Consider the following 27,319-nt stretch of genomic DNA (forward strand, 5'->3'; position numbering starts at 1 on the left):
ATACTGGAAGAATGCAAAGTTCCTATAATCACGGCTGCACAGGTAAAAAAAACACACACTCCAAAGCCAAGAACACAGCATCCATGGGACCTGACAATATCCCAGGCTGTGTTCTACACGAACTACAGAATGAACTGGCACCCTACCTAAGTACCATGTTCAATCATAGCCTCACCTCAGGCTTTGTACCCACTGAATGGCACACTGTTATCCCACTCAACAAAGGGAGAGCCACGACGGACCCTGGGAACTACCGCCCGTTAGCCTGACGAGCCTGGTCTGCAAGGCCATGGAACATATCATCGTGGAACTCATAAACAAAGACATGTAATCTCCAAACTCTGGACCCTACCCAGTTTGGATTTGTAAAAGGCAGATCATGTCTCCTAAACCTGATTGACTTCTTTGAAGCAGTCACCAAAGCCATAGATGAGGGTAAAATGGTTCATGCAGCTTACCTAACATGCACAGTCACTGCCCTTAAGGCAAAATACAACACCAAACATACTTGTCATAGGTGACTCCATAGTCAGACACACTGACGTCCCGCTCACCAGACTGAGTAAGGTGAAGGTCACAGTAAGCTGCCTGTCGGGCGCTAGAATCCGCCACATAACACAAGCACTCAGGTCTCTCAACAGCAGGTACAAGTACGACTCAGTCATTGTCCACGCTGGTGTCAACGACCCGAGACGTACCTCCTTGGACTACATGAAAAGAGACATTGAGGAGCTCTCTGATTATGTAGCCCAGGCAGGTATGACCCTGACCTTGAGCAGTATCCTACCTTCACCTAGAATGATGCCACAATACAGTTATAAGATGATCAGCTTTAATAATTGGCTTAAATTCTGGTGTCATTCAAAGGGGATCCAATGTCTGTCTGCCTGGGATGACATGCTGGACAAGCCACGCTGCTTCAAGGGACGGCTTGCACCTGTCACCCTAGGCTTCTGGATATTGGCAAAGGCTCTTGCCACCCCCATAGTGCCTTTTTAGGCAAGGCTCAAATTCTAAACCTACCACCCTAGAACACAAAAAAGTAAAAAAAACTAAGGGTAATGCTGCTCAATGCCAGAAGTCTCAATCTCAAGATGCATGCACTCGAGGCCCTTCTCAGTATGGAGAACATAGATGTCTGTGCTGTGACAGAAACCTGGTTCAAGGCTCCTGAGAGCACCCCAGCACTAGCAGGTTTCACCTCATATCATGCGTTCCGGCCCCAAAATCCGGACAACACCAAGAAAGGAGGGGGGGGTGTCCATATTCATAAAGGACACCCTCACCTCAAGGTTGGTGGCAACACACGACGCATCTGAGACCATCCAGGTGCAATTAACCATAGGCAAGACTGCTCTGCAATTTGTAGCATGTTACAGGCCACCCTCTCAAACTCAGGAACCTCACATGGCCTTCCTGAAAACAATGGAGGGGATAAATGCATCTCCAAACACCATCATACTAGGTGACTTCAACTACCCTAATATAGACTGGGAACACTACTCAAGCCCAAACACTCTAGCCCAAAGGTTCCTGGAGTTCATAAACTCAAATGCCATGGAACAACTAGTCACCATCCCCACAAGAGGAGAAAACATACTTGATCTCATCATCACGAACATGGGATCAAAATGTTCAACACCGGAAGTATACCCCTCACTGGTGAGATCAGATCATAAAACTAATCTCGCTGTCGGTCCTCATCCCGCCCCCACCTGAAATAAAAAAGACCACAGTGAAAAACTTCTCAAAAGCAGACTTCACACTTCTAAAAACGAATGTGGTCTCCTTTAAGGCCCCTGAGCCAGTGGTAAACATTACTCAAACCGCTGAATCACTTACAAATGCCTTCTACCAGCACCTACAGAACTGCATGGATCAGGCAATCCCAAACAAAACTAAGACTCTTTGTACCAAAGGCAAGCATCCAGTCTGGTGGACCCCAGCCATAAACAAGCTCTACAACAAAAGGAGGAAGCTACTACAAGATAGAGCAAAATCCTTGAAAGGTAAGACACCTTTGATCATTATAAGTAAAAAACTAAGAGCTCTCATAAAATCATCCAAGGCAAATTTTGAGAGAAAAATCGCCAAGGACTCAAAAGACAATCATAAGGCCTTCTTTAGCTATGTTAGAAACCTAGGAGGAAACTCCCAGATATGCTCAGAATTAGTTCAAAATGATGTGAAGATTACTGAACCTACACACATTGCCAGCATACTGGCTGACAGGTTCAGTGCAAACTCCACCCCCCTCCCCTCCAAAAGGAGAGATATCTATACCAGAGGATTGTAGCCCCCCAAATATCTCCAACACCCAGGTGAGAACTGCTCTCTCCAAAGCAAAAAACACAGCATCCATGGGACTGGATGGTGTCCCAGGCTGTGTGCTCCACGAACTCAATGAGGAATTAAACCCGCAGTTAGGACAGCTGTTTAATCTTAGCCTCACCTCAGGATACGTACCCAAGGAGTGGCGCACGGCGACTGTGGTCCCACTTCACAAGGGTGGTGCCTCCACCGACCCTGGGAATTACCGTCCCATTAGCTTGACAAGCCTTATCTGCAAAGCCATGGAGAGTATCATAATGGAACTCATAAATAAAGACATAGGGAACTTGCAGACTTTGGATCCAGCCCAGTTTGGCTTTGTCAAAGGCAGATCATGCCTTTTAAACTTGGTTGACTTTTTCGAGACAGTCACCAAGGCCATTGATGAGGGAAAGGCAGTCCATACAGCCTACCTTGACCTGGCAAAGGCCTTCACACAATACCCCACTCAGGTATCATCGAAAAACTCATCAGCTTGAATGTAAACCCATACATCACAAGATGGGTTGCAAACTGGCTAAGTGACAGAACCCACAGGGTCAGAGTTGCTGGAGCCATGTCAGACTCAAAGCCTGTCACAAGTGGTGTCCCACAGGGATCAGTCTTGGGTCCACTCTTGTTCGGCATCTACTTTTCTGAAGTACAAGCAAACACAGGAGGGTTATGGCTGACAAAGTTTGCAGATGACTGCAAACTGGGCACCATAGTCGAAAACACATCTGACACAGATATCCTTCAGAAGGGCCTCACAGAAACGGATAACTGGTGCCAGAGCCATGGCCTAAAGTTAAATGCCAAGAAATGCATAGTCATACCCTTCGGGAAAAACAAGGTTACCCCTAGCTACCATATAGGTGGCAATCCACTGAGCACAGAAGAAGTCATCAGGGATCTGGGGACCCAGGTTGACAGTAGCCTTCGCTTGACACTCATGTTGCTAAAGTAGTTAGGAAAACCTTCTACATTGCCCACCTGATCATGAAGGGATTCACATCTAGATCAAGGGAGGTCATCATCCCCTGTACTCATCACTCATTAGACCTATGATTGAGTACAATGCCCCATTCGAATGCATCTGACCCGACACCTGCAGCAGCTGGAAAGGCCCCAAAAGTTCCTCACCAAAAGGATAAAGGGTCTCAAAAATATGTCTTATGCTGCCCGACTGAAAGAACTCCAGCTCTATTCAGTCTCATACCACTTGCTCAGAGGTGACCTGTGCCTGACATATAAGGCCATGTCAAACCCTGATTTGATGAATATGCTTCACCTCAAAAATCTAGATCCCTCAGAACCACAAGGGTGGGAGACTTAAACCTTGACACGGTTATTAATAGAACGTGCTGGAGGGACAGATTCATCACCCAGAGACTCCCTATGCTGTGGAACAAAATCCTGGTACATGTGAGGCAGAGCACCTCGCTGGCCTTGTTCGAGGAATCTTGACCAATGGATGGGGGATCGCAGATATACCCCAGGGATTACTTCAGTGTCACTGCTTGACAGAGGCACAGCAAAATAATAGGCATAGTTTTATTCAAACTAAAGGGGTGGCGAAAGCCAAATAACTATGGGCTAGGCTTATAAATGCCCTTGGGCAGATAGCCTAGTATGAACCTATGAACCTATAAATCTCGCCAAGGCTTTCAACACCATCCCCCACTCTGGAATTATAGATAAGCTCACTAAACTAGGTATAAATCCCTATGTCACAAGATGGGTTGCCAACTGGCTCACAGACAGAACCCACACTGTGAAAGTAGCGGATTCCAAATCTGACATCAGACCAGTGACAAGTGGAGTACCACAGGGTTCAGTCCTGGGTCCTCTCCTGTTTGCTATCTACTTCTTTGAAGTGCAGGCCAACACACAAGGTCTTTGGCTAACAAAGTTTGGAGATGACTACTGCATACTAGGAGCCATAATCGAAACTCCTATAGATGTGGACAAACTACAAAAGGGCCTCATTGAGACAGATACCTCGTGTCAAAGCCATGGCCTGAAGCTCAATGCCAAAAAGTGTATTGTCATCCCCTTTGGTAAAAACTCTGTACCCATGAACTACCACATAGCTGGTAGTCTACTTAATGCCGAAAATGTGATGAGACCTTGGGACACAGGTGGACAGTAGTCTCTCCTGTGATAATCACATCGCCACAGTGGTCAGGAAATCCTTCTACGTGGCTCATCTCATCACAAAAGGATTCTCATCCAGAAAAAGAGGTCATTGTTCCCCTCTAATCATCACTTATTAGACCCATTATAGAGTACAACACCCCTTTTGGTATGTACCTCACAAGACCTCTACTACAACAACTGGAAAGACCACAGAAATACCTCACAAAGAGGATTACTGGCCTCAAACAGATGCCCTATGCAGACAGTCTCAAAAAACGACAGCTTTACTCCATCGCATATCGCCTACTCAGGAGCAATCTCTGCCTAACATACAAAGCTATGTCAAACCCAGAGCTGTTGGACATGCTCCACTTAAAGAAATCCCAATCCCTCCGAGCTACATGCTCTAGGGACCTAAATCTTGTCACCACAATAAACAGAACATGCTGGAGGGATAGATTTCTGTCCCAGTGACTTCCCATACTTTGGAACAGACTACCTATCTATGTCAAACAGAGCTCCTCATTAGCACTCTTCAAGAAAAATCTTGATGATTGGATGGGAAATGGGAAATTCACCCCAGGGATCACTTCTGTGGCTCTGCTCGACAGGGGTGCAGGAAAATAATTTTCTTGGGTCGCGAAAGCCAGGGTACATTTTTTGGCTAGGCTTGTATGGGCCCTAGGGCCGATAGCCTAGTACCTACCTATGAACCCATGATATAACCTTTTTTCTTTTGTTGGGTAAAGGAGGGTGTACACAAAAGTGGAAAGAATTGATTGTCTCTGACTACTCTGTAAAATTTTCCTGGCATAGATGAGATCATTGCAGGAGATAAGTTGGAGAGAGACTGTATGGGTGAAATGTTTAGCTGTGTGTTACTGGTGATGGACTGTTGAAATTATAACTTCTGTACCATAGGGAGTTCAGTCTTGCTGGACAGTAGAATTTTACTGAAAGCCTGTCCTTGGCTTCCTTTCTAGCTAAGGGAATATCTTCATGTTCAGTACTGAACTGTGGGTTCTAGATAACACAACTTGTAGAGGTTAGGACAGATCAGTGTGGTAGAGTGCAAAAGTCCTAAAATATTAGTGTTTTTGCCCTCCCCCTTAGAGTTTTATTAGTTTTGTTAATTTCGTCATTGTGTGTTTTGAAACATCAGTGTAGAAGGTGATGTTTCATTGCGGTTAAGTTCAGGATGGTGCAGTGTGCGTTCAGTAATTAAAAGTATTGCTGAGGTGAGTATGTTTTCTTGTATTACAGTGCATATGTTAACTTCCATTGTAATGAATAAGGCCTTTTGTTTTGAAAACACACGTTTAAGTGGAAGCCACTTATTATTCATCTCCCTTTTTACAGTACCCAAGATTCCATGCCTCATGAACCTGAATTTCCATTATGAACCATGGCTACGTTGATGTTCAGACGGCTTTCAAGACCAGTGAAAAAGGCAGCTACATTTTCAAGGACAGTGGATTGCTACAAGAAGGAAGATCCTGGTAAAGACCACAAGGGTAAAATCTGCAGCCCTGATGAGGGAGTTACCTTGAACAAAGTTGTTGATTCTGAAAAGATTTTTAGGTTATTGAACTATCACATCTTGTATAATCCTTCAGCATACACTAGAAATAGAAGGGTTGCTTCTCTGCGGGTTTGCACAGATGATGAGGAATGTGAAGATTCTGCAGGAAGCGTGCATTCCAGTTTAGGGACTAAACAAGCTCAGAATACATACAGTATAACGTGTTCTCGTAGGCTGTCAAGCTCCAGAAACACTCTACTGGACTTGGTATTTAATAAGGCAGATGAAAGGCAAGTGCATTCTTTGCAGTCTGAGAAGCTGAAAAATGTGAGTGGTAATGAAAAAAAAGCAAATGATACAGAAGTTTCTGATGCTAAGGAAGATGCTCGAGCTTTTCAGAAATTAAGGACTGATTACAAGTTATTTTGTTACAATGCTAATGTTTTAGAGCCGCTTTCTGCTGAAGATTGCATCCAGATATTACATAAGGTTACTGTACTGAAAAGTAAGCTAACACCAGAGATGATTGCTGAGTACTTCAAAACACTTGGTTGTTTACCACCAGAGCAGCATGTAGCTGTGAAGTCTGATACTAGATTTGCTATGCTGTGCCGTTATAGTGTGGAAAACCTGAGTGCCTTTCATTCATCGCAGCTCATTGACATTTTGAAAGCATTTGTTTATTTAAAGTTTCCTCCATCTCATTCACTTTTGAATGTCTATGAAGTAGAGTTCTCTCGTCGAGTGTGGGACATGGACCTTAATCAGCTTTTATTAATTGCTGATTTGTGGCGTTTCTTGGGGCGCAGTGTACCACAGTATTTGGAGATTCTGTTTAGTTTTGCCAGCTTGCATTGGAAGAACCTTAGTTTGCCTCAGTTGGTGCAGTTGATCTATATAATAGGTGAAGCTCGCAAAGCGCCACCAGACCTAATGCAAAAGATTGAATCTCTGGTATTGAAGTACATAGATGAAATGAATCTCGAGGAGGTTGGAGCAGTTTGCTTAGGATTCTTTAAATCTAAGAGCAGATTCTCGGAATATCTTATGAGAAAAATTGGGGAAAAGGTTGCTTTGAGGATGGTGGAGATCAGCAATTTTGCTTTGGTTAATGTACTTAAAATGTTCCGCTTTACTCATGTTGATCATTTACAATTCTTAAACAGTCTTGGTCAGGTAGCTGCCCACCGAATCCCCAGCATGGGTACTCAAGGTATTATGCATATAGCTTTAGCCTGTGCTGCTTTGCACTTCTTGGATGAAAAAATATTGGATGCTATAGCTGCTGAACTTCCATCCAAGGCACCTCACTGTAGAAGTAAAGATGCTGCCAAGTTTATGTGGTCTTTTGCATCTCTGAATTATGAGCCACCAAATTCTTTGGAAGTTTATGAGGCATTAACAGCTCAGCTGCGGCTTAAATTGCATGAATTTGAAAAGTTTCCTGAGCATCTTCTTACAGGCTTGCTAGCATTAGCATTTGCTGGACATTTCCCTCATGATTTAATAGATTTTGCTTTGAGCCCTACTTTTGTTAAACTTGCAACTGAGGTAACCGCATTTGAACTCAAAAAAGATCTACTCACTCTTGATGCCAGTGTGGGGATTGAGTGCTTACCTTACAAGGGCAATCGGATTAGTCCTCTGCTTCGACGAGAAGTTACAGTCATGATGTGTGCTTGGGCAAGCACAGATCTGTATGTAAGGCTGGAAGTTGCAGAAGCATTAAGTTCTTTGCAGACCATTCTTGGTGGACCTCATTATGTAAAACAACATATGATACTACCCCATACAAGATCCTGTGACTTGGAGGTTCATCTCCAGATGAGTGGAAAGCCTGTGCCATTTAACCAGGAGGGAACAGCAGGTCTTTTACCAAAGCACAATATAAAGGGCAGTGGAGTACTTGTTACCGATGAACTAATGGTTCAGCTCCTGAAGGGTAAAAGTGGTAAAAGTTCATGGAAAGTTAATGAGAAGACCTCCAGCTCTGAGCTTGTATATCCACATACTGTTGTAACTGAAACTACCACTGGGAAGTGCAGTCATGGTGGTTCATGCCACTCTAAGTCATCAGTGACCATTACCCCATCTGAAAGCTCATTGCAGAATTTGGTAAAATCCAAGAACAGTGCTGAGATACCTTTTACTAGAACTCCGAAGTCAGGTGTACAAAAACTGGCAGTTCAAGTGACTAACAGAAACCATTACTGCTATGGTTCCCACAGACTTCTAGGGCTTCACAGCATGAAGCGACGTCAGCTTTGTAAGCTAGGATATGTGGTAGTTGAGATTCCCTTTTGGGAATGGTTTCCACTTCTTAAGAGATCTCGCTCTGAGAAACTTGCCTATCTGCATCAGAAAGTGTTTGGCTCTTTTGATGAGATGTGCTAAAATTAAAAAAAAAAAAAAATGAATGTGACATTAAATATGTGGTTTTTCTTACAGTAACCTCTGGATTTTGCATTTTTTTACTTCATTATTTGCCAACTAGGAACATTTGCATCATAAAGTCAGTTTCAACTAACCCGTTGCTGTTGATTTAAGGATTAGAAAATTAAGGGTAACTTCACTCTTTTTTTTTCTGTTGTCATACTTCACATAGACAATATCGGCATTAAAGGTTTTGCTGAAGTTCTTCAGAAATGTTCAGTGTTTAGCCAGAGCATTCAATTTGGACTATGTGTTTGCAGGGCACATACTGAATATATTAATACCAGATTGCCTTTTCTAGGTAAAATTAAAAGTCACAATTTTTTAGGTGAAACTCGTTAACCTGTTTACATAGGAAATAATTATTTTGTATGAATGGTAAAATATCTGGAGGGAGATCTTTGAAAGATGACAGGATGAATCTCTACTCTTGAAATTTAAAGTTGCTTCCCATTATGTAATTTTTAAAAATGGTGACAATTTGGTAATACAGGTAGACTGTATCCCTTTGGTTCATTTCTCTTTTCTTTTTGGTGACTACTATCGGCTATTCTTTAAAGCTACAACTTTGTAGAGTACTGCAACGAGTATAGACCCATAAATCACGTTCTTGGGCTTTATAATGTTTTGTTATCGTGCATTTAAAAGTTTCAGAAAACAATAGATCATGTTGCTTCTTCAAAATGACCACTAGATGTCAGCAATATCTCACTCCTGTTGGAGTTTTTCTGCACTCTTGAATTTTCACATTTTTCCAAGAGCTCTTACAGCTTTCATTGCTGCTGAAGAGGACAGGAGAATTTGTATAAATAAAACTTTGCAATGTAAATGTGATCTGTACACCCGCAGGTCATTGTATTTAGTTTTGAATCGCTGCACCGGGTGACATTCTGCAACACGGATGGAAGACTGTAACCGATATTTGGCTTTTATGATTATCACTTTCTGTAAAAGTAAAGTGGCTATCATAAATACTGCTTCCTTTAGGGAAATCCCGTTTTGGCTGCTTTTGCTTAAACTGTACTTTGTTTCCTGCACTGAAATATATTGTTTTATGGCAAATGTTATCTTGTCTTCTCACTCTCATTGTAGTTTATTGGTTTTCAAGTGTAAAGAGGTTGTATAACCATCCTAGATATAGGCTCATAGGTACTAGGCTATTGGCCTAGGGGCTATATAAGCCTAGCCAAAAAGATACCCTGGCTTTCGCCACCCAAGAAAATTATTTTCCTGTGTCCCTGTGGAACAGAGCCAAGTGATCCCTGGGGTGAATTTCCAATCTCCCATCCAATCATCAAGATTTTTCTTGAAGAGTGCTAATGAGGAGCTTTGTTTGATATATAGGTAGTTTGTTCCAGAGTATGGTAAGTCTCTGGGACAGGAATCTATCCTTTCAGCATGTTCTGTTTATTCTGGTGCCAAGGTTTAGGTCCCTAGAGCGTGTAGCTCGGAGATATTGGGATTTCTTTAAGTGGAGCATGTCCAACAGCTCTGGGTGTGACATAGCTTTGTATGTTAGGCAAAGATTGTCTCTGAGTAGGCGATATGCGACAGAGTTAAGCTGGAGTTTTTTTTAGACTGTCTGCGTAGGGCATCTGTTTGAGGCAGGTTAATCCTGTTTGTGAGGTATTTCTGTGGCCTTTCCAGTTGTTGTAGATGTCTTGCGAGGTACATACCAAAAGGGGTGCTCTTCTGTAATAGGTCTGAGTGACAAGTAGAAGGGAACAATGACGTCTTTTTTCCTTGATGAGCAACCTTTTGTAGAATCCTTGCGTAGAAGGCTTTCCTGACTACTGTAGCAATGTGATTATCAAAGGAGAGACTACTGTCCACCTGTGTCCCAAGGTTCCTTATCACACTTTCGGTACCTATCTGGTAGTTCATGGGTGCAGAGTTTTTACCAAAAGGGATGACCATGCACTTTTTGGCATTGAGCTTGAGGCCATGGCTTTGACACCAGGCATCTCTCTTAGTGAGGCCCTTTTGTAGGATGTCCACAATGTTAGGCGTTTCGATTATGGCTCCTAGTTTGCAGTGCTCTGCGAACTTCATTAGCCAAAGACCTTCTGTGTTAGCGTGTACTTCAGAGAAGTAGATAACAAACAGGAGAGGATCCAGGACTGAACCATGTGGTACTCCACTTGTCACTGGTCCGAAGTCGGATTTGGAGTCTACTACTTTCACAGTGTGGGTTCTGTCAGTGAGCCAGTTGGCAACCCATCTTGTGATTTATACCTAGTTTAGTGAGTTTATCTATAATTCCAGAGTGGGGGATGGTGTCAGAAGCACTGGCGAAATCTAGATAGGCGGTGTACCATCTTCCCTTCATCTAAGGCTTTGGTAACTTCCTCAAAGAAGGCAGATTGTCTCCTAAACCTGATAGATTTTACAAACCCGAACTGGGTGGGGTCCAGAGTTTGGAGATTACCAATGTCATTGTTTATAAGTTCCATGATGGTATGTTCCATAGCCTTGCAGACCAGGCTTGTCAGTCTAATGGGGCGGTAGTTCCTGGGGTCTGTGGTGGCTCCCCCTTTGTGTAGTGGGATGACCGTTGCTGTGCACCATTCAGTGAGCACAAAGCCTGAGGTAAGGCTATGACTGAACATGATACTTGGGTGGAGTGTCAGTTCATTCTGTAGTTTGTGTAGAACGCAGTCTGGGATGTTGTCCGGTCCCATTGATGCTGTGTTCTTGGCTTTGGAGGGTTTTTATTTACCTGTACAGCCGAGTTTACAGGAACTTTGCATTCTTCCGGTATAGATATAACGAACAACTGTGATATAGTGGATTATGATTGGATCGCTGATCATAAGTGCCTTTTTATTTGTTCACAATTTGGGTGTGAAGTTTGAGAAGTGAGGTTCTTGACATCCATGTGTTAAACACTAAGTAGTTATTATCACACAGACCTGATCACAGTTCTTTGCATTGCATGGAACATTATCTTTTTTCTTCATGTACAAACTGCAGAAAAGAATTTTACAGTTTTAAAAGCTGTAAATGGCACATTTTACAAAGTGGGCAGAAGCAAAGTGTTCATCCAATGAAAGAGTGGCTGTAAAAGGTTTTAGACATTTCACTTTATCACCGTCTTTTTATGTAATGGAGGAGTGAATAACCGTTTTTAAATCTGTGATGATGCTTTAGATACATTCGAGTATAACAAGTAGTCCAGAACAGCAAGAGTAAGCTTAATAGTGCTGAAAGGTAGTAAACAAAATGTAAGCACCTTTCTATGCCAGAAGTTGCTTTACAGAATTCTCTCTTCCCAGGTTTGGTGCGTGATTGTCACTCCATTCACAACAGTAACTATGTTGATAAGGTAATTAGTGTGTGTGTGTGTGTGTGTGTGTGTGTGTGTGTGTGTGTGTGTATATAATTTATAATTTATATTTATATATATATATATATATATATATATATATATATATATATATATATATATATATATATATATATATATAAATACACACACACACACACACACACACACACACACACACACACACACACAAAATCATAGGACATTACTAGGCTATTGGCCCTGTGGCCCTTATCAGCCTAGCCAAGAGTTTAGCCCATGTTTAGACAAGTCAGCACCCAAAGCCCCTTGTCCAGCAGGAACACAGGTGGAATCCCAGGGGTGTATTTTCTGTTTCCCATCCAGTTATCCAAGTTGTGCTTAAAGGGATAATGAAGTACTCTGCTTGACGTGGATCTGTCCTGCCAACCAGTCCTATTGATGTCACAGACCAGGAGTGGAGCTTGACTTGTGGATATGCAGCAGTCCCATCAAGGCGAGGTCTGAGATTGTTTTGTGTGCCAGACAGAGATCGCCTCTGAGGAGTCTGTGTGAAACTGAGTAGAGGGACAGAGTTTTTAGCCTGTCTGTATAGGGTAGATGTTTGAGGCCCTGGATTTTCCTGGTGAGGAACCCCTGAGGTCTCTCCAGCTGTTACATGTGCTTTAAGACCTACATGCCAAAGGGGACGTTGTAGTCGATAATTGGCCTTATAAGGGAAGACCTACAGGAATGTTATGACCTCCTTGTCTCTAGATGAGATACCCTTACTTATGAGGTTGGCCATGTAGAAAGCTTTCTCTACAACGGAAACAACATGGTGGTCAAAAGTCGGGTTGCTGTCAACCTGTGTGCCCAAATCCCATGACTGATTGTGTGCTTAGGACATTATTAATGTGATAATGTATGGGAATGTCACTCTCCCCAAAGGGGATGATAATGCATTTTTCTGGCATTCTGCTTGAGGCCATGTTTCTGGCACCAGTCATTTGTTTGGGTGAGACTGTGTTGGAGGATGCCCACATCATTTGGGGAATTGATGACTTGCGCCCAACTTGCAGACATCTGCAAACTTGCTCAGCCATAACCCACTGGTTTTGGCCTGCACATTAGAGAAGTGCATCTCAAATAACATAGGCCCCAAGACTGATCCCTGCTCATTACGGGTTTACTGCTTGAGTGGCTTCCCTTATTTTGATTAGGTGGGTTCAATCAGTGAGCCAGTTTGCTACGCATCTGGTAGCATATGGATTGATGCCTAGTTGAGTGAGTTTATCTATTATGCATGAGTGGGGAGTAGTGTCGAAGGCTTTGGCCAGGTTAAGGTAGGCGATGGGCAGTCTTCCCCTCGTCCATGGCTTTGGTGACTGTCTCAAACAAGTCAACCAGATTTAACTGACATGACCTCCCTTGACAAACCCAAACTTTGTGGGGTCAAGTGTTTGGAGGTTACCAATGTCTTTGTTAATGAGGTCCATGATAATCTGTTCCATTGCCTTCCAAATCAGGCTAGTTAGGACTGATGGGTCTGTCAGCCAGTAGGTTGGCTATATGTACAGCATTTGTGCATGTGGTGTCCTTCACCACCAGTTCTGAACAGATATGGGTGCTTCCTTTGAGATTGTGGACATATGTGAAGAAGGCCTTATGATTGTCTCTAATAGATGTGACCAATTTAAACCTGAAGTTGGCTTTAGTGGATTTCACTAGTGCTCTTATTTGCTTGTTCAGGCTAAGGAGAGATTGCTTCCAATTGGGCACCTGCTCCTTCTTGGTCCTGGACAGCAATTTTTTCATTTTGTTATATAGTTTATTTATTGCAGATGTCCACCAGACAGGTTTACTCTTCCTTGCAGGGGATGATTTTGTCATGTCGGGTATTCCTGATTCCATGCATCTGTACAAGTGTTTCTGTAGTACCTTGGTGTAGATTTAGACATTGGTGCCAGTTCCTACAGAGGGGAAGGGGGCAGTGGAGCAGTTTACACCATCCCTCAGGAGGTTGTGATCAACATTTTATTATTTTTTGTTGTTTGAGCCTAGCTGGGGGGGGGGGGGGGTCGGTGGAGATGCTGGTGTCAAGTACCTGCTTTATGGTCCAATCTTACTAGGGATATGCTACTTGTAGGGAGGGGTGCTGCAGTGGTTACTCATTTTGGTTAATACCAAGTCCAAGATATTATCACCTCTCGTAGGGGTATCGACTAGCTGTTCCAAGGCATTTGCGTTGATAAAATAAAGAATCTGTGGGCATTTGTGTTCTGACATGAGTAGATTTTCCACTCTATGGTTGTGTAGTTAGTTGCCCAGGATCAGGGTAAAGAGTGGAATCATGGTAGATTCGAAGAGGTCCTGATAGGTGGAGTGGGCATCTTGAGTCAAATTTGGGGGCCTGTAGCTAGCTATGATTTGAATAGGGGTCTTGTCAATGGTTAACTGCACCTGGCGTGTCTTTTGTGAGTTATACTGTCTGACCAGCCTGGAGGTGTGTGTGTGTCTTTAATATATATTGAATACGCCTCCTTCACAGTTTGGGGTGTGAATGTATGACAGGATGAGTAACAAGGTAAGGCTGGGGTGCTCTCGGCAGCTTTGAACCAGGTTTCTGTGACTGCACAAATGTCAGCATCTTCTAGGGTTAAGAATGTTTGCAGTGAGTGCAGTTTCATGTTTAGACTGCTAGGGTTTAGCAGCATGACCTTTAATTTGCGTTTTGTTGAAATTTTTATGTTTGTATCAACTTCATGACTTTTCCTAAAAAAGGCACTATGGGGGAGGCAAGGGCCTTTGCCAGAAGCTTGAAGCCCAAGTGAGACAGATGCAGGCCAACTCTAGCAAAGCATTGTGGTCTGTCGATCATATCTTCAAAGACTGTCAGGTACTGGATCCTGCTGGAATGACACCAGAAACTAAGCCAGTTGTTAAGTCTATCTTTTTCTGTTTGTATTGAGGCATCATGCTCAGTGACTGTAGAATGTTGCTTAAGACTAGGGACATGCATTCAGCAAGCTCAATCAGATCTCCCCATGTAGTCCAGGGAGGTGCGTCTCGAGTCATTCACCCCAACATGGACTATGACAGAGTCATAACAGTACCTGTTGAGAGACTTCAGTGCGAGTGTGATATGGCAGATTCTGGTACCTGACAGATTAACTGTGACTTTCTCCTTATTCAGACTGGTGAGTGGTACATGAGTGGTACATCTGTGTGTCTCAAAATGGAGTCTCCTATGACTAATATGTTGGGTTTATGGTTAGGCCGTAGTGGTTGCGAGACACAGGTGTGTGGACTATGCTGTGGTATGTCGTGTGGAGGGTTGTGGAGTTCGCATGTAATTTTGCCTCTGAGGTTTCCTTTGTTTGGGTTTGTTTTTGTTGAGAACCTCCACATATGTGGGTGTGTGTTATGTAGTTGCGGGTGGTGGTTGAGGTGCAGTGATTGTGATGACTACCTTCTCAGTGCCAGATATACTGGCTTGAGAGGGAGAGAGCAGAAGACTTTAGGTTCTTAATGTAACTGCATCTCTCACAAATTGTGTTCATAGGTGGTAGTAGTAGATGGTTGTCTGTACATGAGACAGTTGCTACACTGTCACAGGATGCCCATATCAACCAGGCTGGCAGGAGAATCCGCAGCAAATTGTCCATCCATATTTGTCAGAATCTGAGGGAGAGAGGCCAAGGAAAGCTAAAGGGTAGGCCCAAAGCACAAGTGCTTAAACCAAAACTAATAGGCTTAGAATAACACTTACAATTTAAACAGGCAAAAAACAAACAGTAATAAATACAAATTGAACACTTTAGAGAACAAGTAGCAAAGTAGCAGAAAAAGCAAGATGAAGAATAGAGTAGAAGGAGGAAACACAAATGCTGTAAAAGCAGCTGACTAAAGTGCATTTTTTAAATAAAGTGGAAAGGGAGAAAAAAGAAACAGAAGATAATGCAAGGTTAAGAAACTAAGGGGGTTTGGCCTTCCGAAATGTTCTTTCTGTATTAGAATGTGCTAATGAGACTGGACTGGGAGGAGTGTCGCAGATCAAATTTACAGTAGATGCGGGCGACTGCAAAGCCACCAAGTTTAAGAACAAGACAGCAATAGGGAGGGAGGGTTAGAAACTATGCTATAGGTACTGGCTACACTATTTTTAGGCAGAAAACACTACAGAAATGTTTATCACAGTAGAAAAACAGCAGTGATATACTAAATGAAAGTTTTAAGTAGCAAAAGGAACAAGGAGACTGTAGAGAATGCTTTCAACTGCAGACCAATCAGTTATATTACACACTGCTTGGCAGGAAAGTCAGAACAACAAAGAGATGTTTAACAAATGGAGAGTATTTCCAATTAATACCTTTCACACAGTGAAACTAGCTAAAAAAAAAAGCTTTACAAACATTGAGACGATAACAAAGGTGATTTAACAGGTCCAGTAAGGCAGACAATTGCAGTAAAACCGTGCAGATTAGTTTATAGCAATAAAACACAGCAAAACGTAGGCAGTAGACAAAAAGTGCAATAAATGGTAAGAATAAGCAATAACTAGTAAAATAAAACAGGATATTTATTTTATATCACAGATCAAAGTTGTGGTCAGTGCCCCTCCCCTGTTCAGCTCAGTGTGAATAAGCAATATAAAACTTGTGTGTTTGCGCTTGTTCTCTTGTGTGCATGCAATATAAATTTTCTGTCTTTCAGCATCCTTTAGTTTTTGAGCTATATAGTGTGTTAGACTAGAAAACATGATATTTAGTCATACCAATGAAATATGAAAAGTTGTAGCATCTGTGGAACATTTGGCGCTGGTTTCGTAGTACTGGATAAAAATTATGCAATGCTTCAGCTTAAAATATCTTTGTATTCCTCCTTACTCTCTGGAGTAGTATCTGATGTGATTATTTTTTTTTCTTTGAGGAAGTATGTTAATAACTGGGTACTTGGTGACTTGATATTCCTGGTTTAACACAAAGCCAAAAGTGTTTGTGGACAACCAACATGAGATAATGTTCTGCTCGTCACAGTGGTGGATTTGGCGTGATGGTTAATGACCTTACCTCACAGACTAAAGGTTTAAGGTTGGATTCTTATTTTGGGTAGGCTTAAAATGACCCTTAAGGGCAGTTAGTTTAATGGTGCTGGGGTTAGCTTATGTCTTCATTTTGTAAAATCATTGTAATTTAGGCATTGACATACTTCGGAAAGAGTGTTTTAGCATTTCTATAAAAGGTAATTAGCTTGTACAGAATTATGATCTGGTTTCCAGTCATAACCCGCTTGCCATGTGCTCAAGACACAGATGTCAAGAAGTTCATCTAGAGTGTGAAACAAAAAAACTGCTTGTTACTTACTCTTGATATAGATGTCATGATTGAAAACCCAGTCATAATTGCTGTGCATGGAGCTTCGTGTACTCTGATGTACTGTTGTTTCCAGAAAAGAAAAGTGTTAACCGGTCCAACACAATGATTTACTGCTTAATGCAGTGAAACACTTTTCTCTGCCATAGAGGCATTGGCCAGATTCTTAAATCATATCTATCTTTTGTTTTAGCTCCTAACCCATGTCTGTTACTGCAGTGTGTTTCATTGCTTTCAAAGAAGTGATGCAAGGTCTGCAGGCTTTAGCACAAGACTAAGAGTGTAACCGAGTTAGGCACCTAACAAAGGCTTGTTAAATCTTTCTGACGTCAGGTGTTTAACAGGGTTTCCTATTACCAGATCGAAAGACCGTAATCGTGAATACGAAAAGAGCGACACGTATTGTGTAAAATACGGAAATGCCGAACGTCCAAAACAGCGAAAATTTAAATGTCGAAGTGCAATGGTTGGCCTGTGTGCGGTATAGCTCCGTAAGGTGTGTGCGATAGATAGGACTTTAGAGTTAGGATGTGGGTTAAGGTAAGTTAATAGGTAATGTATGTAAGATTTAGTGTAGTGTTAGAAGTAGGATTTTATTTAACTGTATGTATGTGTATTATTTATTTTTTTTGGGTTTATGTCTGTAGGGGAAGTGTGCAGTAGTTACGGACCTTAGGATTAGGGAGGGGTTAAGGATAGTGCATAGATAGTTGTGTATGTGGGGTTGTGTATGTGGGGTTTAGTGTAGTGTTGGAAGTAGGGTTTTGCTAAATGTATGTATGTGTATTATTTATTTTTTTGGGTGCATGTCTGTAAGGGACGTGTGCAGTAGTTATGGACCTTACGGTTAGGGAGGGGTTAAGGATAGTGCATAGTTAGTTGTGTATGTGGGGTCTAGTGTAGGGTTAGAAGTAGGGTTTTGGTGCTTTACTTTAGGTTAGAAGTAGGGTTTGGTTAGTGTATGTATGTGGTTTATTTTATTTGGGTAGGTAGTATGTAGCAGGTGGTGGGGGTTGGCTGACTGACAGTTCGTTATTTTATTTTTTGCTGTTTAGTGCATTCAGGATTTTTGCGGTTCGCCTTATAGGTGTCGAGGTTTAGGTATTTGCGTAAAGGGTTTTTCGATTTGCTAATATAGACACGTTTAACAGGCCTGTCTCTTTCCACAATTTGAGTGTAATTGTTGAGTTCCATGCACTATATAAATTTTCTACACAGTCTTATTTAATTAAGATCAGAAATTTATTTTGGAGCTGTATTTGCAAATCTTGTTGAACTCTGTTTACATTAGGTAAATTTCATTCTGATGTAGAATTCTTTAGACTTGTTTTTTTTTTTTTTTAATTTGGTCTGTTTCACTGGCAGGACCACTTCTAGCTATTTTGTTGTCCCAGTTAACCAACTGCCTCATTCGGTTTGACCCTTCAACAGGTTAAAGTTGAGGCTGTCCATGTTTAATTTTCTCTCAGATTTTTTCTTTCTTTTTTTTTTTTTCTTTTGGTCCTTCCATTCCAAAGGTATGCAAAAACAAGATCTCTTCAGTGTTTATTGATTTATTGTGGTTTGCTTGTTTAGTGGAGTGCTGTGCTTATTTTGCAATAACCCTTTACCCCCCCCCCCCCTGAATGGAGGGATTGCGGGACAGCAGCTTGTCTTGATAAAGTAAAATTATCTCCAGCCTACCTGTAGCATGGGCTGCTGTTTGGACCCAGACCACAGTGGGTGGTTGCCATGTCTCTCTGCTCCCACACTAAGAAACTGTGTAGATTTCTCTTACTAGATAAGTAAAGGTGCAGTGAAGTTCATTAGTGGGTGAATGCTTATGTGAGCAATATTGCTTTGAGGCATACTCATCATCTTCCCTTGACTTGAAGGTTTGCATGTGTAATGATTTGACAGATGAATGCCCTTTCATATTCTGTTTCTGAAGTTAGTGATGGTTTCCCTTGATCATAGACACCAGCATTTAACTTTTTTCATTTAGCATGGTGTAAGTAAATATTTTTTTTCTTTCCAGATTAACCTGGAGTTCCCTTTACATGTTTTTTTATATCTGAATCTGTGAATAAGCAGCCATTTTGTGGGTCACTGGCTTCTTGGTTTGGTCATACTTTTGGTGCACTTTTTACTGATGGGCAGTGTTTTGTATAGTACTTAGTTTTATATAGATGACCATGAGCTGTTGACTTTGACCTTAGGAAGTGTTTTTCTCGTTTTTCCATGAGGAAAAATCTGGGTTTGTGGTAGGCTGACCCTTTTTTCTATTTGTATTGCAAGGCCAAACTTTACTGGAGTATTTGCTAATCTAAGATTATTTATCTAACAGCTGGCACAGAAGTTGCAAGCTTCATTTCCTGTGGTACAGGGTTTGACTTCCTCAAGTCTCCTGTGTGACTTTGAGTAAACCACTTAACAAGACATTGCTACCAGGACACCTGTGAAGAGGGACTGTGTCTAGTTGGCCTGCCTAGTTAACAAATAGGATTATTATTATATGCACTCCATCCTCCTCGTCACCTTTAGGGTGGCTACAGTCTCAGATTAGCTTGGTACATGGGGAAATTTCATTGCTCCATCTGTTCTCTATTTCCCATAGTGCACCCCTCTGCTTTCTGTTTGCTGGTCTGTAAGCAGAGTGTGGAACCTTAGGCTCTTTCAGCTGAATTTTAGAATTCCTTTTTACCTGTTTTTCTTTATCTTGTCAAACCTGGTCATATCCAACCCCCACTTTTTATCTTTTCAGGAAATATTGGCTAACTTCACTTTGGGTTCTCCTCCCTCATAGGCTTGCAGCCATTTTACAAGCACTTTATCACCCAGTCCTGTTGTACTCATATTTATCATTTTCTTTCTGTTTGTTACAAGGTTATTTTAGCTGGTTAGCTTAGTGACTGAAACTGTATGTATGTTATTCAGCACAGCAGTCATGATTCAAAAATGCAGTCACAAGATTCCCTCTACAAGACAGGCATGTCTTATAGGTGGCATGCATGGGGGACCAGTGTGTCTGCAGTTGGATTGTGATGTTTAACGGTTTCATTGAGACAAGCCTTGGGGAAAGGAAAAATACATGGGTACTTAAATGGATACTTGCACCTTGGGCACAATATTTTCTTACTTTCTCCCCACCCCAAGTGTATTTCCACCCTGCAGATTGATCTTTGTATTATAAAAGCATAACTCAGAGGTTTATTCCTAACTCTGGCATTTCTAGCCTAGTCTACTTCCTCGGGGCCAAATGAAATCTTGTGTTACTTTCTTCAGGACTTTGTTTCCCTTGCATTGACATCATTTCAGCAGTTGTATCCTAAAGGTTTTTGCTAAGGGAAAATGCACACAGCAAGTATCTATAATCCCCTATTGTTTATACTTACTGGAGTCATAAAGCTGTTCAGGATCTAAGGCTTCACAGCTGTACTGACATTTATAGCTGCATTTTTTTCCCTTTTCATAAGGCCATAAACCTACTGAGCCTTTGCTTTAACAGTTCACTTGATGTTAAATGGATGTTACTGAGCAAAGATATTCATGTGAGCACCAGGTGTGCATTTCAAAATACATGTTTTACTGGGCAGATTTCTAGGAATATTTTGATCTGCAGGTAACTGGGATTCATAAGTTGTTGTCTTTTGGCTTTTCCCTGTTAGGGGTCGCCACAGCGGAAACTCCGGTCCGTTAATGATTGGTAGTTGATTTTTACATGCAGAGTTGCCAGCCCTGACGCACAACCTTCAACGAAGGTACTCCCATTCACACATGTCTCCACGCAGAAGACGCTGTAGCTGAGAGGCGACACTGCTACCGCAGCACCACCACCGCGGATAAGTGCATTACCTAATTTACTGTTGCCAAAAGAAAACATAAGCAAGACTAGAAATTGAACAACTTTGCTGGTAGGACCAATGATAGCGAATTTTTGATTCGTGTTGCCATTTATAATTGACTAAGCTGAGGTTTTGTAAGGCAGGAAATACACACCTCACGTCCTTCAGAGTACTGTAAGGGATTCTGAGAATAAGACCTGAAGCTCAAATACACTACCTTTTTTCAAAGTCTGTCTTACCTTAGCTGTTTGCTGTCACCTCACAAACACTTTGTAAGGAATATGTAACGCACATTCATCCATCCGCAACCCCTTTTCTCATTTTGCATATTTGTAGGACAAAAAAACACACTGAAGCAGTCACTGGCACTCTGTTACTGGGGGTTCTCAAAATTAACAGTATTTCCTCTTTATTTCATTTCTTAAATAAACGTGTGATCTGACAGTAAGGGCTAGGGCTTTTTAATTTCTGCAGTTGTGCTGTCACATTGCATCTTGGGCAAGCAATAGTTTTCCAAGAAAACAGGGTCGGTCAGTCAGTATGTCTGTCCCTAAGAAAGCATTTATGGTTAGAAAAAATTAAAGTAATTGTTATGCTGGTGGCAGGTTCAAACGGCACAGAACTTTGACAAGATGAGTCTTTTTTTTTTTTTTCAGTTTTTGCCCCAATTGTCTTTTAAATGTTTGTTTGTTTGCCTCAGGATAGAGGTGATGCAGGTGAATCTTCTCCAGCTGACTACTAGCAGGAGGTAGTCAAAGGAAAAACATTCTACACAAGTTTGCTCCTCCAGAAATTCTTCCCTTGCCCTTGTGAAAAAGTCTAGACAGGAAAATAGTGAGTCTTCTTCAGTCTGTTCCCCCTTTCCCTTTGGAGGTGAGGTCAGGCAAGTTTTCTTTTTGTAACCCTTCCTTTGCACGTTTTTTCTTTGTTTTAGGTCCGGTAGACCTATGTTTTAGTAGGTGTTCATTAACAGTTGATTTTAACTGTAGGCTCTTTACAGGCACAGATGAAGATGAGTCTTTTCCTTTTTCCGTGTCCAGGACAGATGGGAATTCTACTTCAGTTCTGGCTGTTGTCTTGTCATCCTGAATTGCATGCGTTTCAATGCCTATGTTACTAAAAGCATAGAGCACCCCAACTAGTTCTGCAGTCGATGTTTGTAGTAACATCCACATTGACCATGGCTGGCACTGTGGGACCATAGTGACTTCTACCTACTGTTTTTGACTCTGCTGTGGAAGCCAGCTGTCAGCACAGACTCCCTTGGTGCTGGGTCGTTTGTCAGTTCTAGGTCTTGAAATTAGGGACTTGAGGTTGGTGTCAGCACAGATGCTGTGAGCATGGCAGTGTTGAACCTGTAGGATGGAGGCTTAGTGCTGGTATCCGTACCAAAACTGTCTCTGTCAATCAGGGGCTAACCTTTCTTCTCAAATGCACCTTTCATTTCTGACAGTTGTATTCTGTGTTAGCTGTCTTCAGTCACATCAATGTCCTTGATGCCAGGGAGTTTTGACATCTTACTCCATCAATAATGTATTCTTCAATGCAAGGGTATATAAGTAAATATAAATAAGTAAGTATATAAAATACTGACATTGGCTAAAGCGCAGTGTCAAGACACATGATGGCTTTTTATGTCTCTCTCCTAAAATTTTTGATCTCTGCATTAGCTGGTCTTGCGTCTACTTTATATATAGTTTATATATTTTTTAAGCTATACTATTGGAGCATTCCTGCTTGATACCGAAAGCAATATATGTGATTTGATTTATTATACGTGAAATCTTAAGCACAGGATGGCCTTAAATGGTTCATTTGCAAATTCATTAGCCTCTAATACAAGGTTGGGTCTGCAATGGATATGACAGACAAATTTTGGAGCGAGTTGGATGAAGGGTGAGAGACTGGTGATTGGAGCGGATTTCGGTGGGCATGTTTGTGAAGGGAACAGAGGGGATGAGGAAGTGATGGGCAGGTATGGTGTTAAGTAGAGAAATGTAGAAGGTCAGATGGTAGTGGATTTTGTGAAAAGGATGGACATGGCTGTGGTGAATACATATTTTAAGAAGAGGGAGGAGCATAGGGTGATGTACAAGAGCAGAGGAAGATGCACACAGGTGGATTATATCCTGTGCAGGAGGGCCAGTCTGAAGGAGTTTGGAGACTGTAAAGTGGTGACGTGGAAAGTGTAGTTAGGCAGCGTAGAATGGTGGTCTGTAGGATGATGATGGTGATCAAGAAGAGGAGGGCAAGTGAGAGAGCAGTGCCAAGGATCAAATGGTGGAAGTTGAAAAAGGGTGATTGTGAGGTGTTCAGGGAAGAGTTAAAACAGGCACTGGGGGCAGTGAAGAGTTAATAAATAGATGGGTAACTACAGCAGAGATGGTAAGGGAGACTGCTAGAAAGGCGCTTAGTGTGATATCTGGACAGAGGAAGGAGGACAAGGAGACCTGGTGGTGAAATAAGGAAGTACAGGAGAGTATACAGAGGAAGAGGCTGGCGAAGAAGTGGGATTGTCCGAGATTGTCCGAGAGATTAAGAAAGTAGACTGAGTATAAGGAGATGAGCATGGCAAAGAGAGAGGTGGCGAAGGCTAAGGCATATGGAGAGTTGTATGAAAGGTTGGACACTAAAGAGGGAGAAAAGGACCTGTACCGATTGGCTAGACAGAGGGACCGAGCTGGGAAAGATGTGCAGCAGTTAAGGGTAATAAAGGAAAGTGAGGGAAATGTACTCACAAGCGAGAAGAGAGTGTTGAGCAGATGGAAATAATACTTTGAGAGGTTGATGAATGAAGAGAATGAGAGAGCGAGAGAGAGAGAAGGTTGGACGATGTGGGGATAGTGAATCAGGAACTGAAACAGATTAGCAAGGAGGAAGTACGGACAGCTATGAAGAGGATGAAGAATAGAAAGGCTGTTGGTCCAGATGACGTAACAGTGGAAGCATGGAGGTGCTTAGGAGAAATGGCACTGGAGTTGTTAACCAGCTTGTTTAATGAAATCTTGGAAAGTCAGAGGATGATGCCTGAGAAGTGGAGAAAGTGTTTTGGTACCTGTTTTTAAGAATAAGGGTGATGTGCAGAGCTGTAGTAACTACAGAGGGATAAAACTGATCAGTCACAGCTTGAAGTTATGGGAAAGCATGGTGGAAGCTAGGTTAAGAGGGGAGGTGATGATTAATGATCAGCACTATGGTTTCATGCCTGGAAGGAGCACTACAGATGCAATGTTTGCTCCGAGAGTGTTGATGGAGAAGTATAGAGAAGGTCAGAAGGAGTTGCATTGTGTCTTTGTGGACTTGGAGAAAGCATGTGATAGGGTGCCTAGAGAGGAGTTGTGGTATTGTATGAGGAAGTCGGGAGTGGCAGAGAAGTATGTAAGAGTGGTACAGGATATGTACGAGGGTAGTGTGACAGTGGTGAAGTTTGCAGTGAGAGTGACAGATGCGTTTAAGGTGGAGGTGGGATTACATCAAGGATCAACTTCTGAGCCCTTTCTTATTTGCAGTGGTGATGGACAGGTTGACAGATGAGATCAGATTGGAGGCCCCATGGACTATGATGTTTGCAGATGACATTGTGGTCTGTAGTGAGAGTAGGGACCAGGTTGGGGAGACCCTGGAGAGGTGGAGGTATGCTCTAGAGAGGAGAGGAATGAAGGTCAGCAGGACTAAGACCGAATGTGTGTGTGTGTGTGTGTGTGTGTGTGTGTGTGTGTGTGTGTGTGTGTGTGTGTGTGTGTGTGTGTGAATGAGATGGAGGATAGAGGAATGGTGAGGATGCAGGGAGTAGAGTTGGCGAAGGTGGATGAGTTTAAGTACTTGTGATCAACAGTTCAGAGCAATGGTGAGTGTGGAAGAGAGGTGAAGAAGAGAGTACAGGCAGGGTGGAATGGGTGGAGGAGTGTCAGGAGTGATTTGTGACAGATGGGTACCAGTAAGAGTGAAAGGGAAGGGTCTGCAAGAGGGTAGTGAGACCAGTTATGTTGTATGGATTGGAGACGGTGGCGTTGACAAAAAGGCAGGAGTCAGAGATGGAAGTGGCAGAGTTAAAGATGTTTGCACTGGGTGTGACAAAGGATGGACAGGATTAATAATCAGTATATTAGAGGGTCAGCTCAGGTTGGATGGTTTGGATACGTTCAGTGCGGCGGGATTACGTTGGTATGGACATGACGTGCTGAGGAGGGAAACTGGGTATACTGGGAGAAGGATGGCGCTGCCAGGTAAGAGGAAAATAGGAAGGCCTAAGATAAGGTTTATGGATGAGGTGAGAGAGGACATGCAGGTGGTCGGTGTGGCAGAGCAATATACAGAGGACAGGAAGAAATGGAAACAGATGATCTGCTGTGGCGACACCTAACGGGAACAGCCAAAAGGGAAGAAAAGGACTTTTAAGGAATCTGTGAAAACTCTAGCCTTGTCAGCTTTTCCTGTATATTTCACAGATTTGGTTGGCCATTTGACATGTTTACTCCATGTTCTAAATGGTTATTAGGGATACTTTGCAAGCACATTTATTGTAATATACATCAGCTAGGTAAACTTGCAACCTTGATTCATCAATGTAACAGAATTGCGCTCACCTACCTGAATTAATAAGAGGAAGATTTTAGCACAGAATGACAACTTGCGTATTTCTTTCACTATAGAAGCATTTAAGAATGAGGAAGAATTTTACCAGGACTGTGATACCAACTAATGATTTTTTTCTTTGGTTACTAGCTGCTCGGTACCTCTTTCAACTTGCTGGTTTGGATGATGTAGTCTTCCTATCGTTCCACGCTTGAGATTTACTGAGATTCTATTCCAACTTCTGTACAAATTCATAGTGTACTCGGTCAGTAGTTTCCAAAAGAGCCCCTTCTTTGTACAAAGAGGCACACTGCTCTTCATGTTGAGTTAAATTGTTTTGATGTCCTTCCATATCACTGCTGCAGTATTCTTCACCTAAGGGATCCTCCTGTCAAGGGTAGCCAAAAACAGGCCAGTATGCTATAGGCTTTTTAGCTCGTAGAGATTCCATACGTCACACATATACTGTCCGTGCACAGCATGGGCATAAAAGTGACGTACGGAAGCAGATGCTCAATTTCTTTGCCACCAGTCCAAACGCCCTTATCGAACGTCTGTCTGACCACCCTTCTGCTGTGCTAGTTACAAAGCTGTGTTTTTAAGTAAGTGCCTTGTTGGGGTTCCTTCTCTTCCTTTTCTTACTGTTGCTGGGTTCATGTTATCCAGAAAGGTAAAATGTCATTATGGCAGGCAGATTCCCTATAAAGACTGTCACAACCAGTGTCTTTCTGTTTTAAGTGCTTCCCACAATCGTATGCAGCGTTCTGTCTGTCAGGTGTTTGTGCCTAAGGCCCTGCATAGTTTTGTCCTCTTTATGCATACAGCTGGAGAAACAACATCTTGGGTTGTTGGCTCAAGGTACTGTGGCAGAATCCTCCCATCCTGAGTGCCAGCTATCTGCCAAGAAGGCCAAAAAGTTTTTTTTTACTTATTGGGCTGCTGTCCAGCCTTCCCCAGACGTCTCTTGAGGCTAGTGAAAGCCCAGAGGACAGGCCAGTTTTTTTTTAGGGACCAGAATGAATCCAGCTTATCACACATCCTTCGAGGCTTTTCAAAAGTCTGTGCCTGTCATTGAGGGGGGAGCCTTGGCTGAGTATATCTTGAGGACCAAGGGGATTATTTTGATTTTAGTAAGAGAGGAGATTCCTACTACCATTATAGAATCGCGTCAGGGCTCTGACCTTCTGAGGGTGTTTTGAGCAGATATCTTGCCAAAAAAAAAAAAAAAAAAGGAAGCTCATAGCAGGATTTCACAAGGGTTTATTTACTGTTTTGCTAGCCTTGAAACCCCCTCAAGGAGTCTCTGTTCCTGCTCCTCCCTGGTATTTCACTGCACTTTAGAGGCTTAGGGAATTAAATTCCTCTGAGGATCTGGACTCTGGGGAAGAATCCTTACCTTATTCTTCCCGAATCCCTTCCCCCTTGGACTAAAGAGACTTCCCTTTGGAAGAGCTCTCCTTTGGGGATATCATTGCCTGTATAATTGACTATTTTAAGTGGGATTGTTCTCAAGTCTCTGACATTCAAAAAAGGTGTTATGAGCTCTTGTAGAAGGAGTTTCCCAAACCATCTGCTGTTCCTCCTTTTCTGCATGTCTTTTTTGATGCCTTTTCTGCAACTTCTGTAGCCTCTGACTCTCAACCTCCTGCTCCTAGGCAGCCTGATAGGTTCTGTAAAGTGCTTGGGGAGTGCAAATTTCTTTATAAATGCCCTTCTGTAGTGCCAGTCTCTCTTGACAAGCTATCCAAGTTTTTGCCGTCCACTAAGCTGTTGCCTTCTGATAAGGATAGTAGGGTCACAGAAAGGCAGGTCAAGAAAGTTTACACTACTACCACTTTGTCCTTTAGGGCCATTAACT

The 27,319-nt window shown here is 42.4% G+C and overlaps 2 protein-coding genes across 5 annotated transcripts in view; both read left to right on the forward strand.

Moving 5' to 3' along the window:
- FASTKD5 (FAST kinase domains 5) overlaps nt 1-8,422 on the forward strand; it is a 117,269-nt gene extending 108,847 nt beyond the window's left edge. For both annotated transcript variants that reach the window (XM_044064096.1, XM_044064097.1), the window contains exon 2: nt 5,809-8,422. In XM_044064096.1, the coding sequence (XP_043920031.1) occupies nt 5,855-8,365 (2,511 nt within the window). In that variant the 5' untranslated portion in view covers nt 5,809-5,854 and the 3' untranslated portion in view covers nt 8,366-8,422. The remainder of the gene's footprint in view (nt 1-5,808) is intronic.
- UBOX5 (U-box domain containing 5) overlaps nt 1-27,319 on the forward strand; it is a 664,864-nt gene that overhangs the window by 108,846 nt on the left and 528,699 nt on the right. Inside the window, exon 1 of one of the 3 annotated variants that reach the window (XM_044064099.1) lies at nt 5,857-5,963. The exons of the other annotated variants lie outside the window; for them this stretch is intronic. The gene's annotated coding sequence lies outside the window, so the exon portion shown is untranslated. Of the gene's footprint in view, nt 1-5,856; nt 5,964-27,319 lie in introns of those variants that run through there. 3 annotated transcript variants of the gene reach the window in all.

The sequence above is a fragment of the Protopterus annectens genome, chromosome 2.part2 (genome assembly GCF_019279795.1).
Source record: "Protopterus annectens isolate FY-2018-M chromosome 2.part2, PAN1.0, whole genome shotgun sequence".
Classification (NCBI taxonomy): domain Eukaryota; kingdom Metazoa; phylum Chordata; order Ceratodontiformes; family Protopteridae; genus Protopterus; species Protopterus annectens.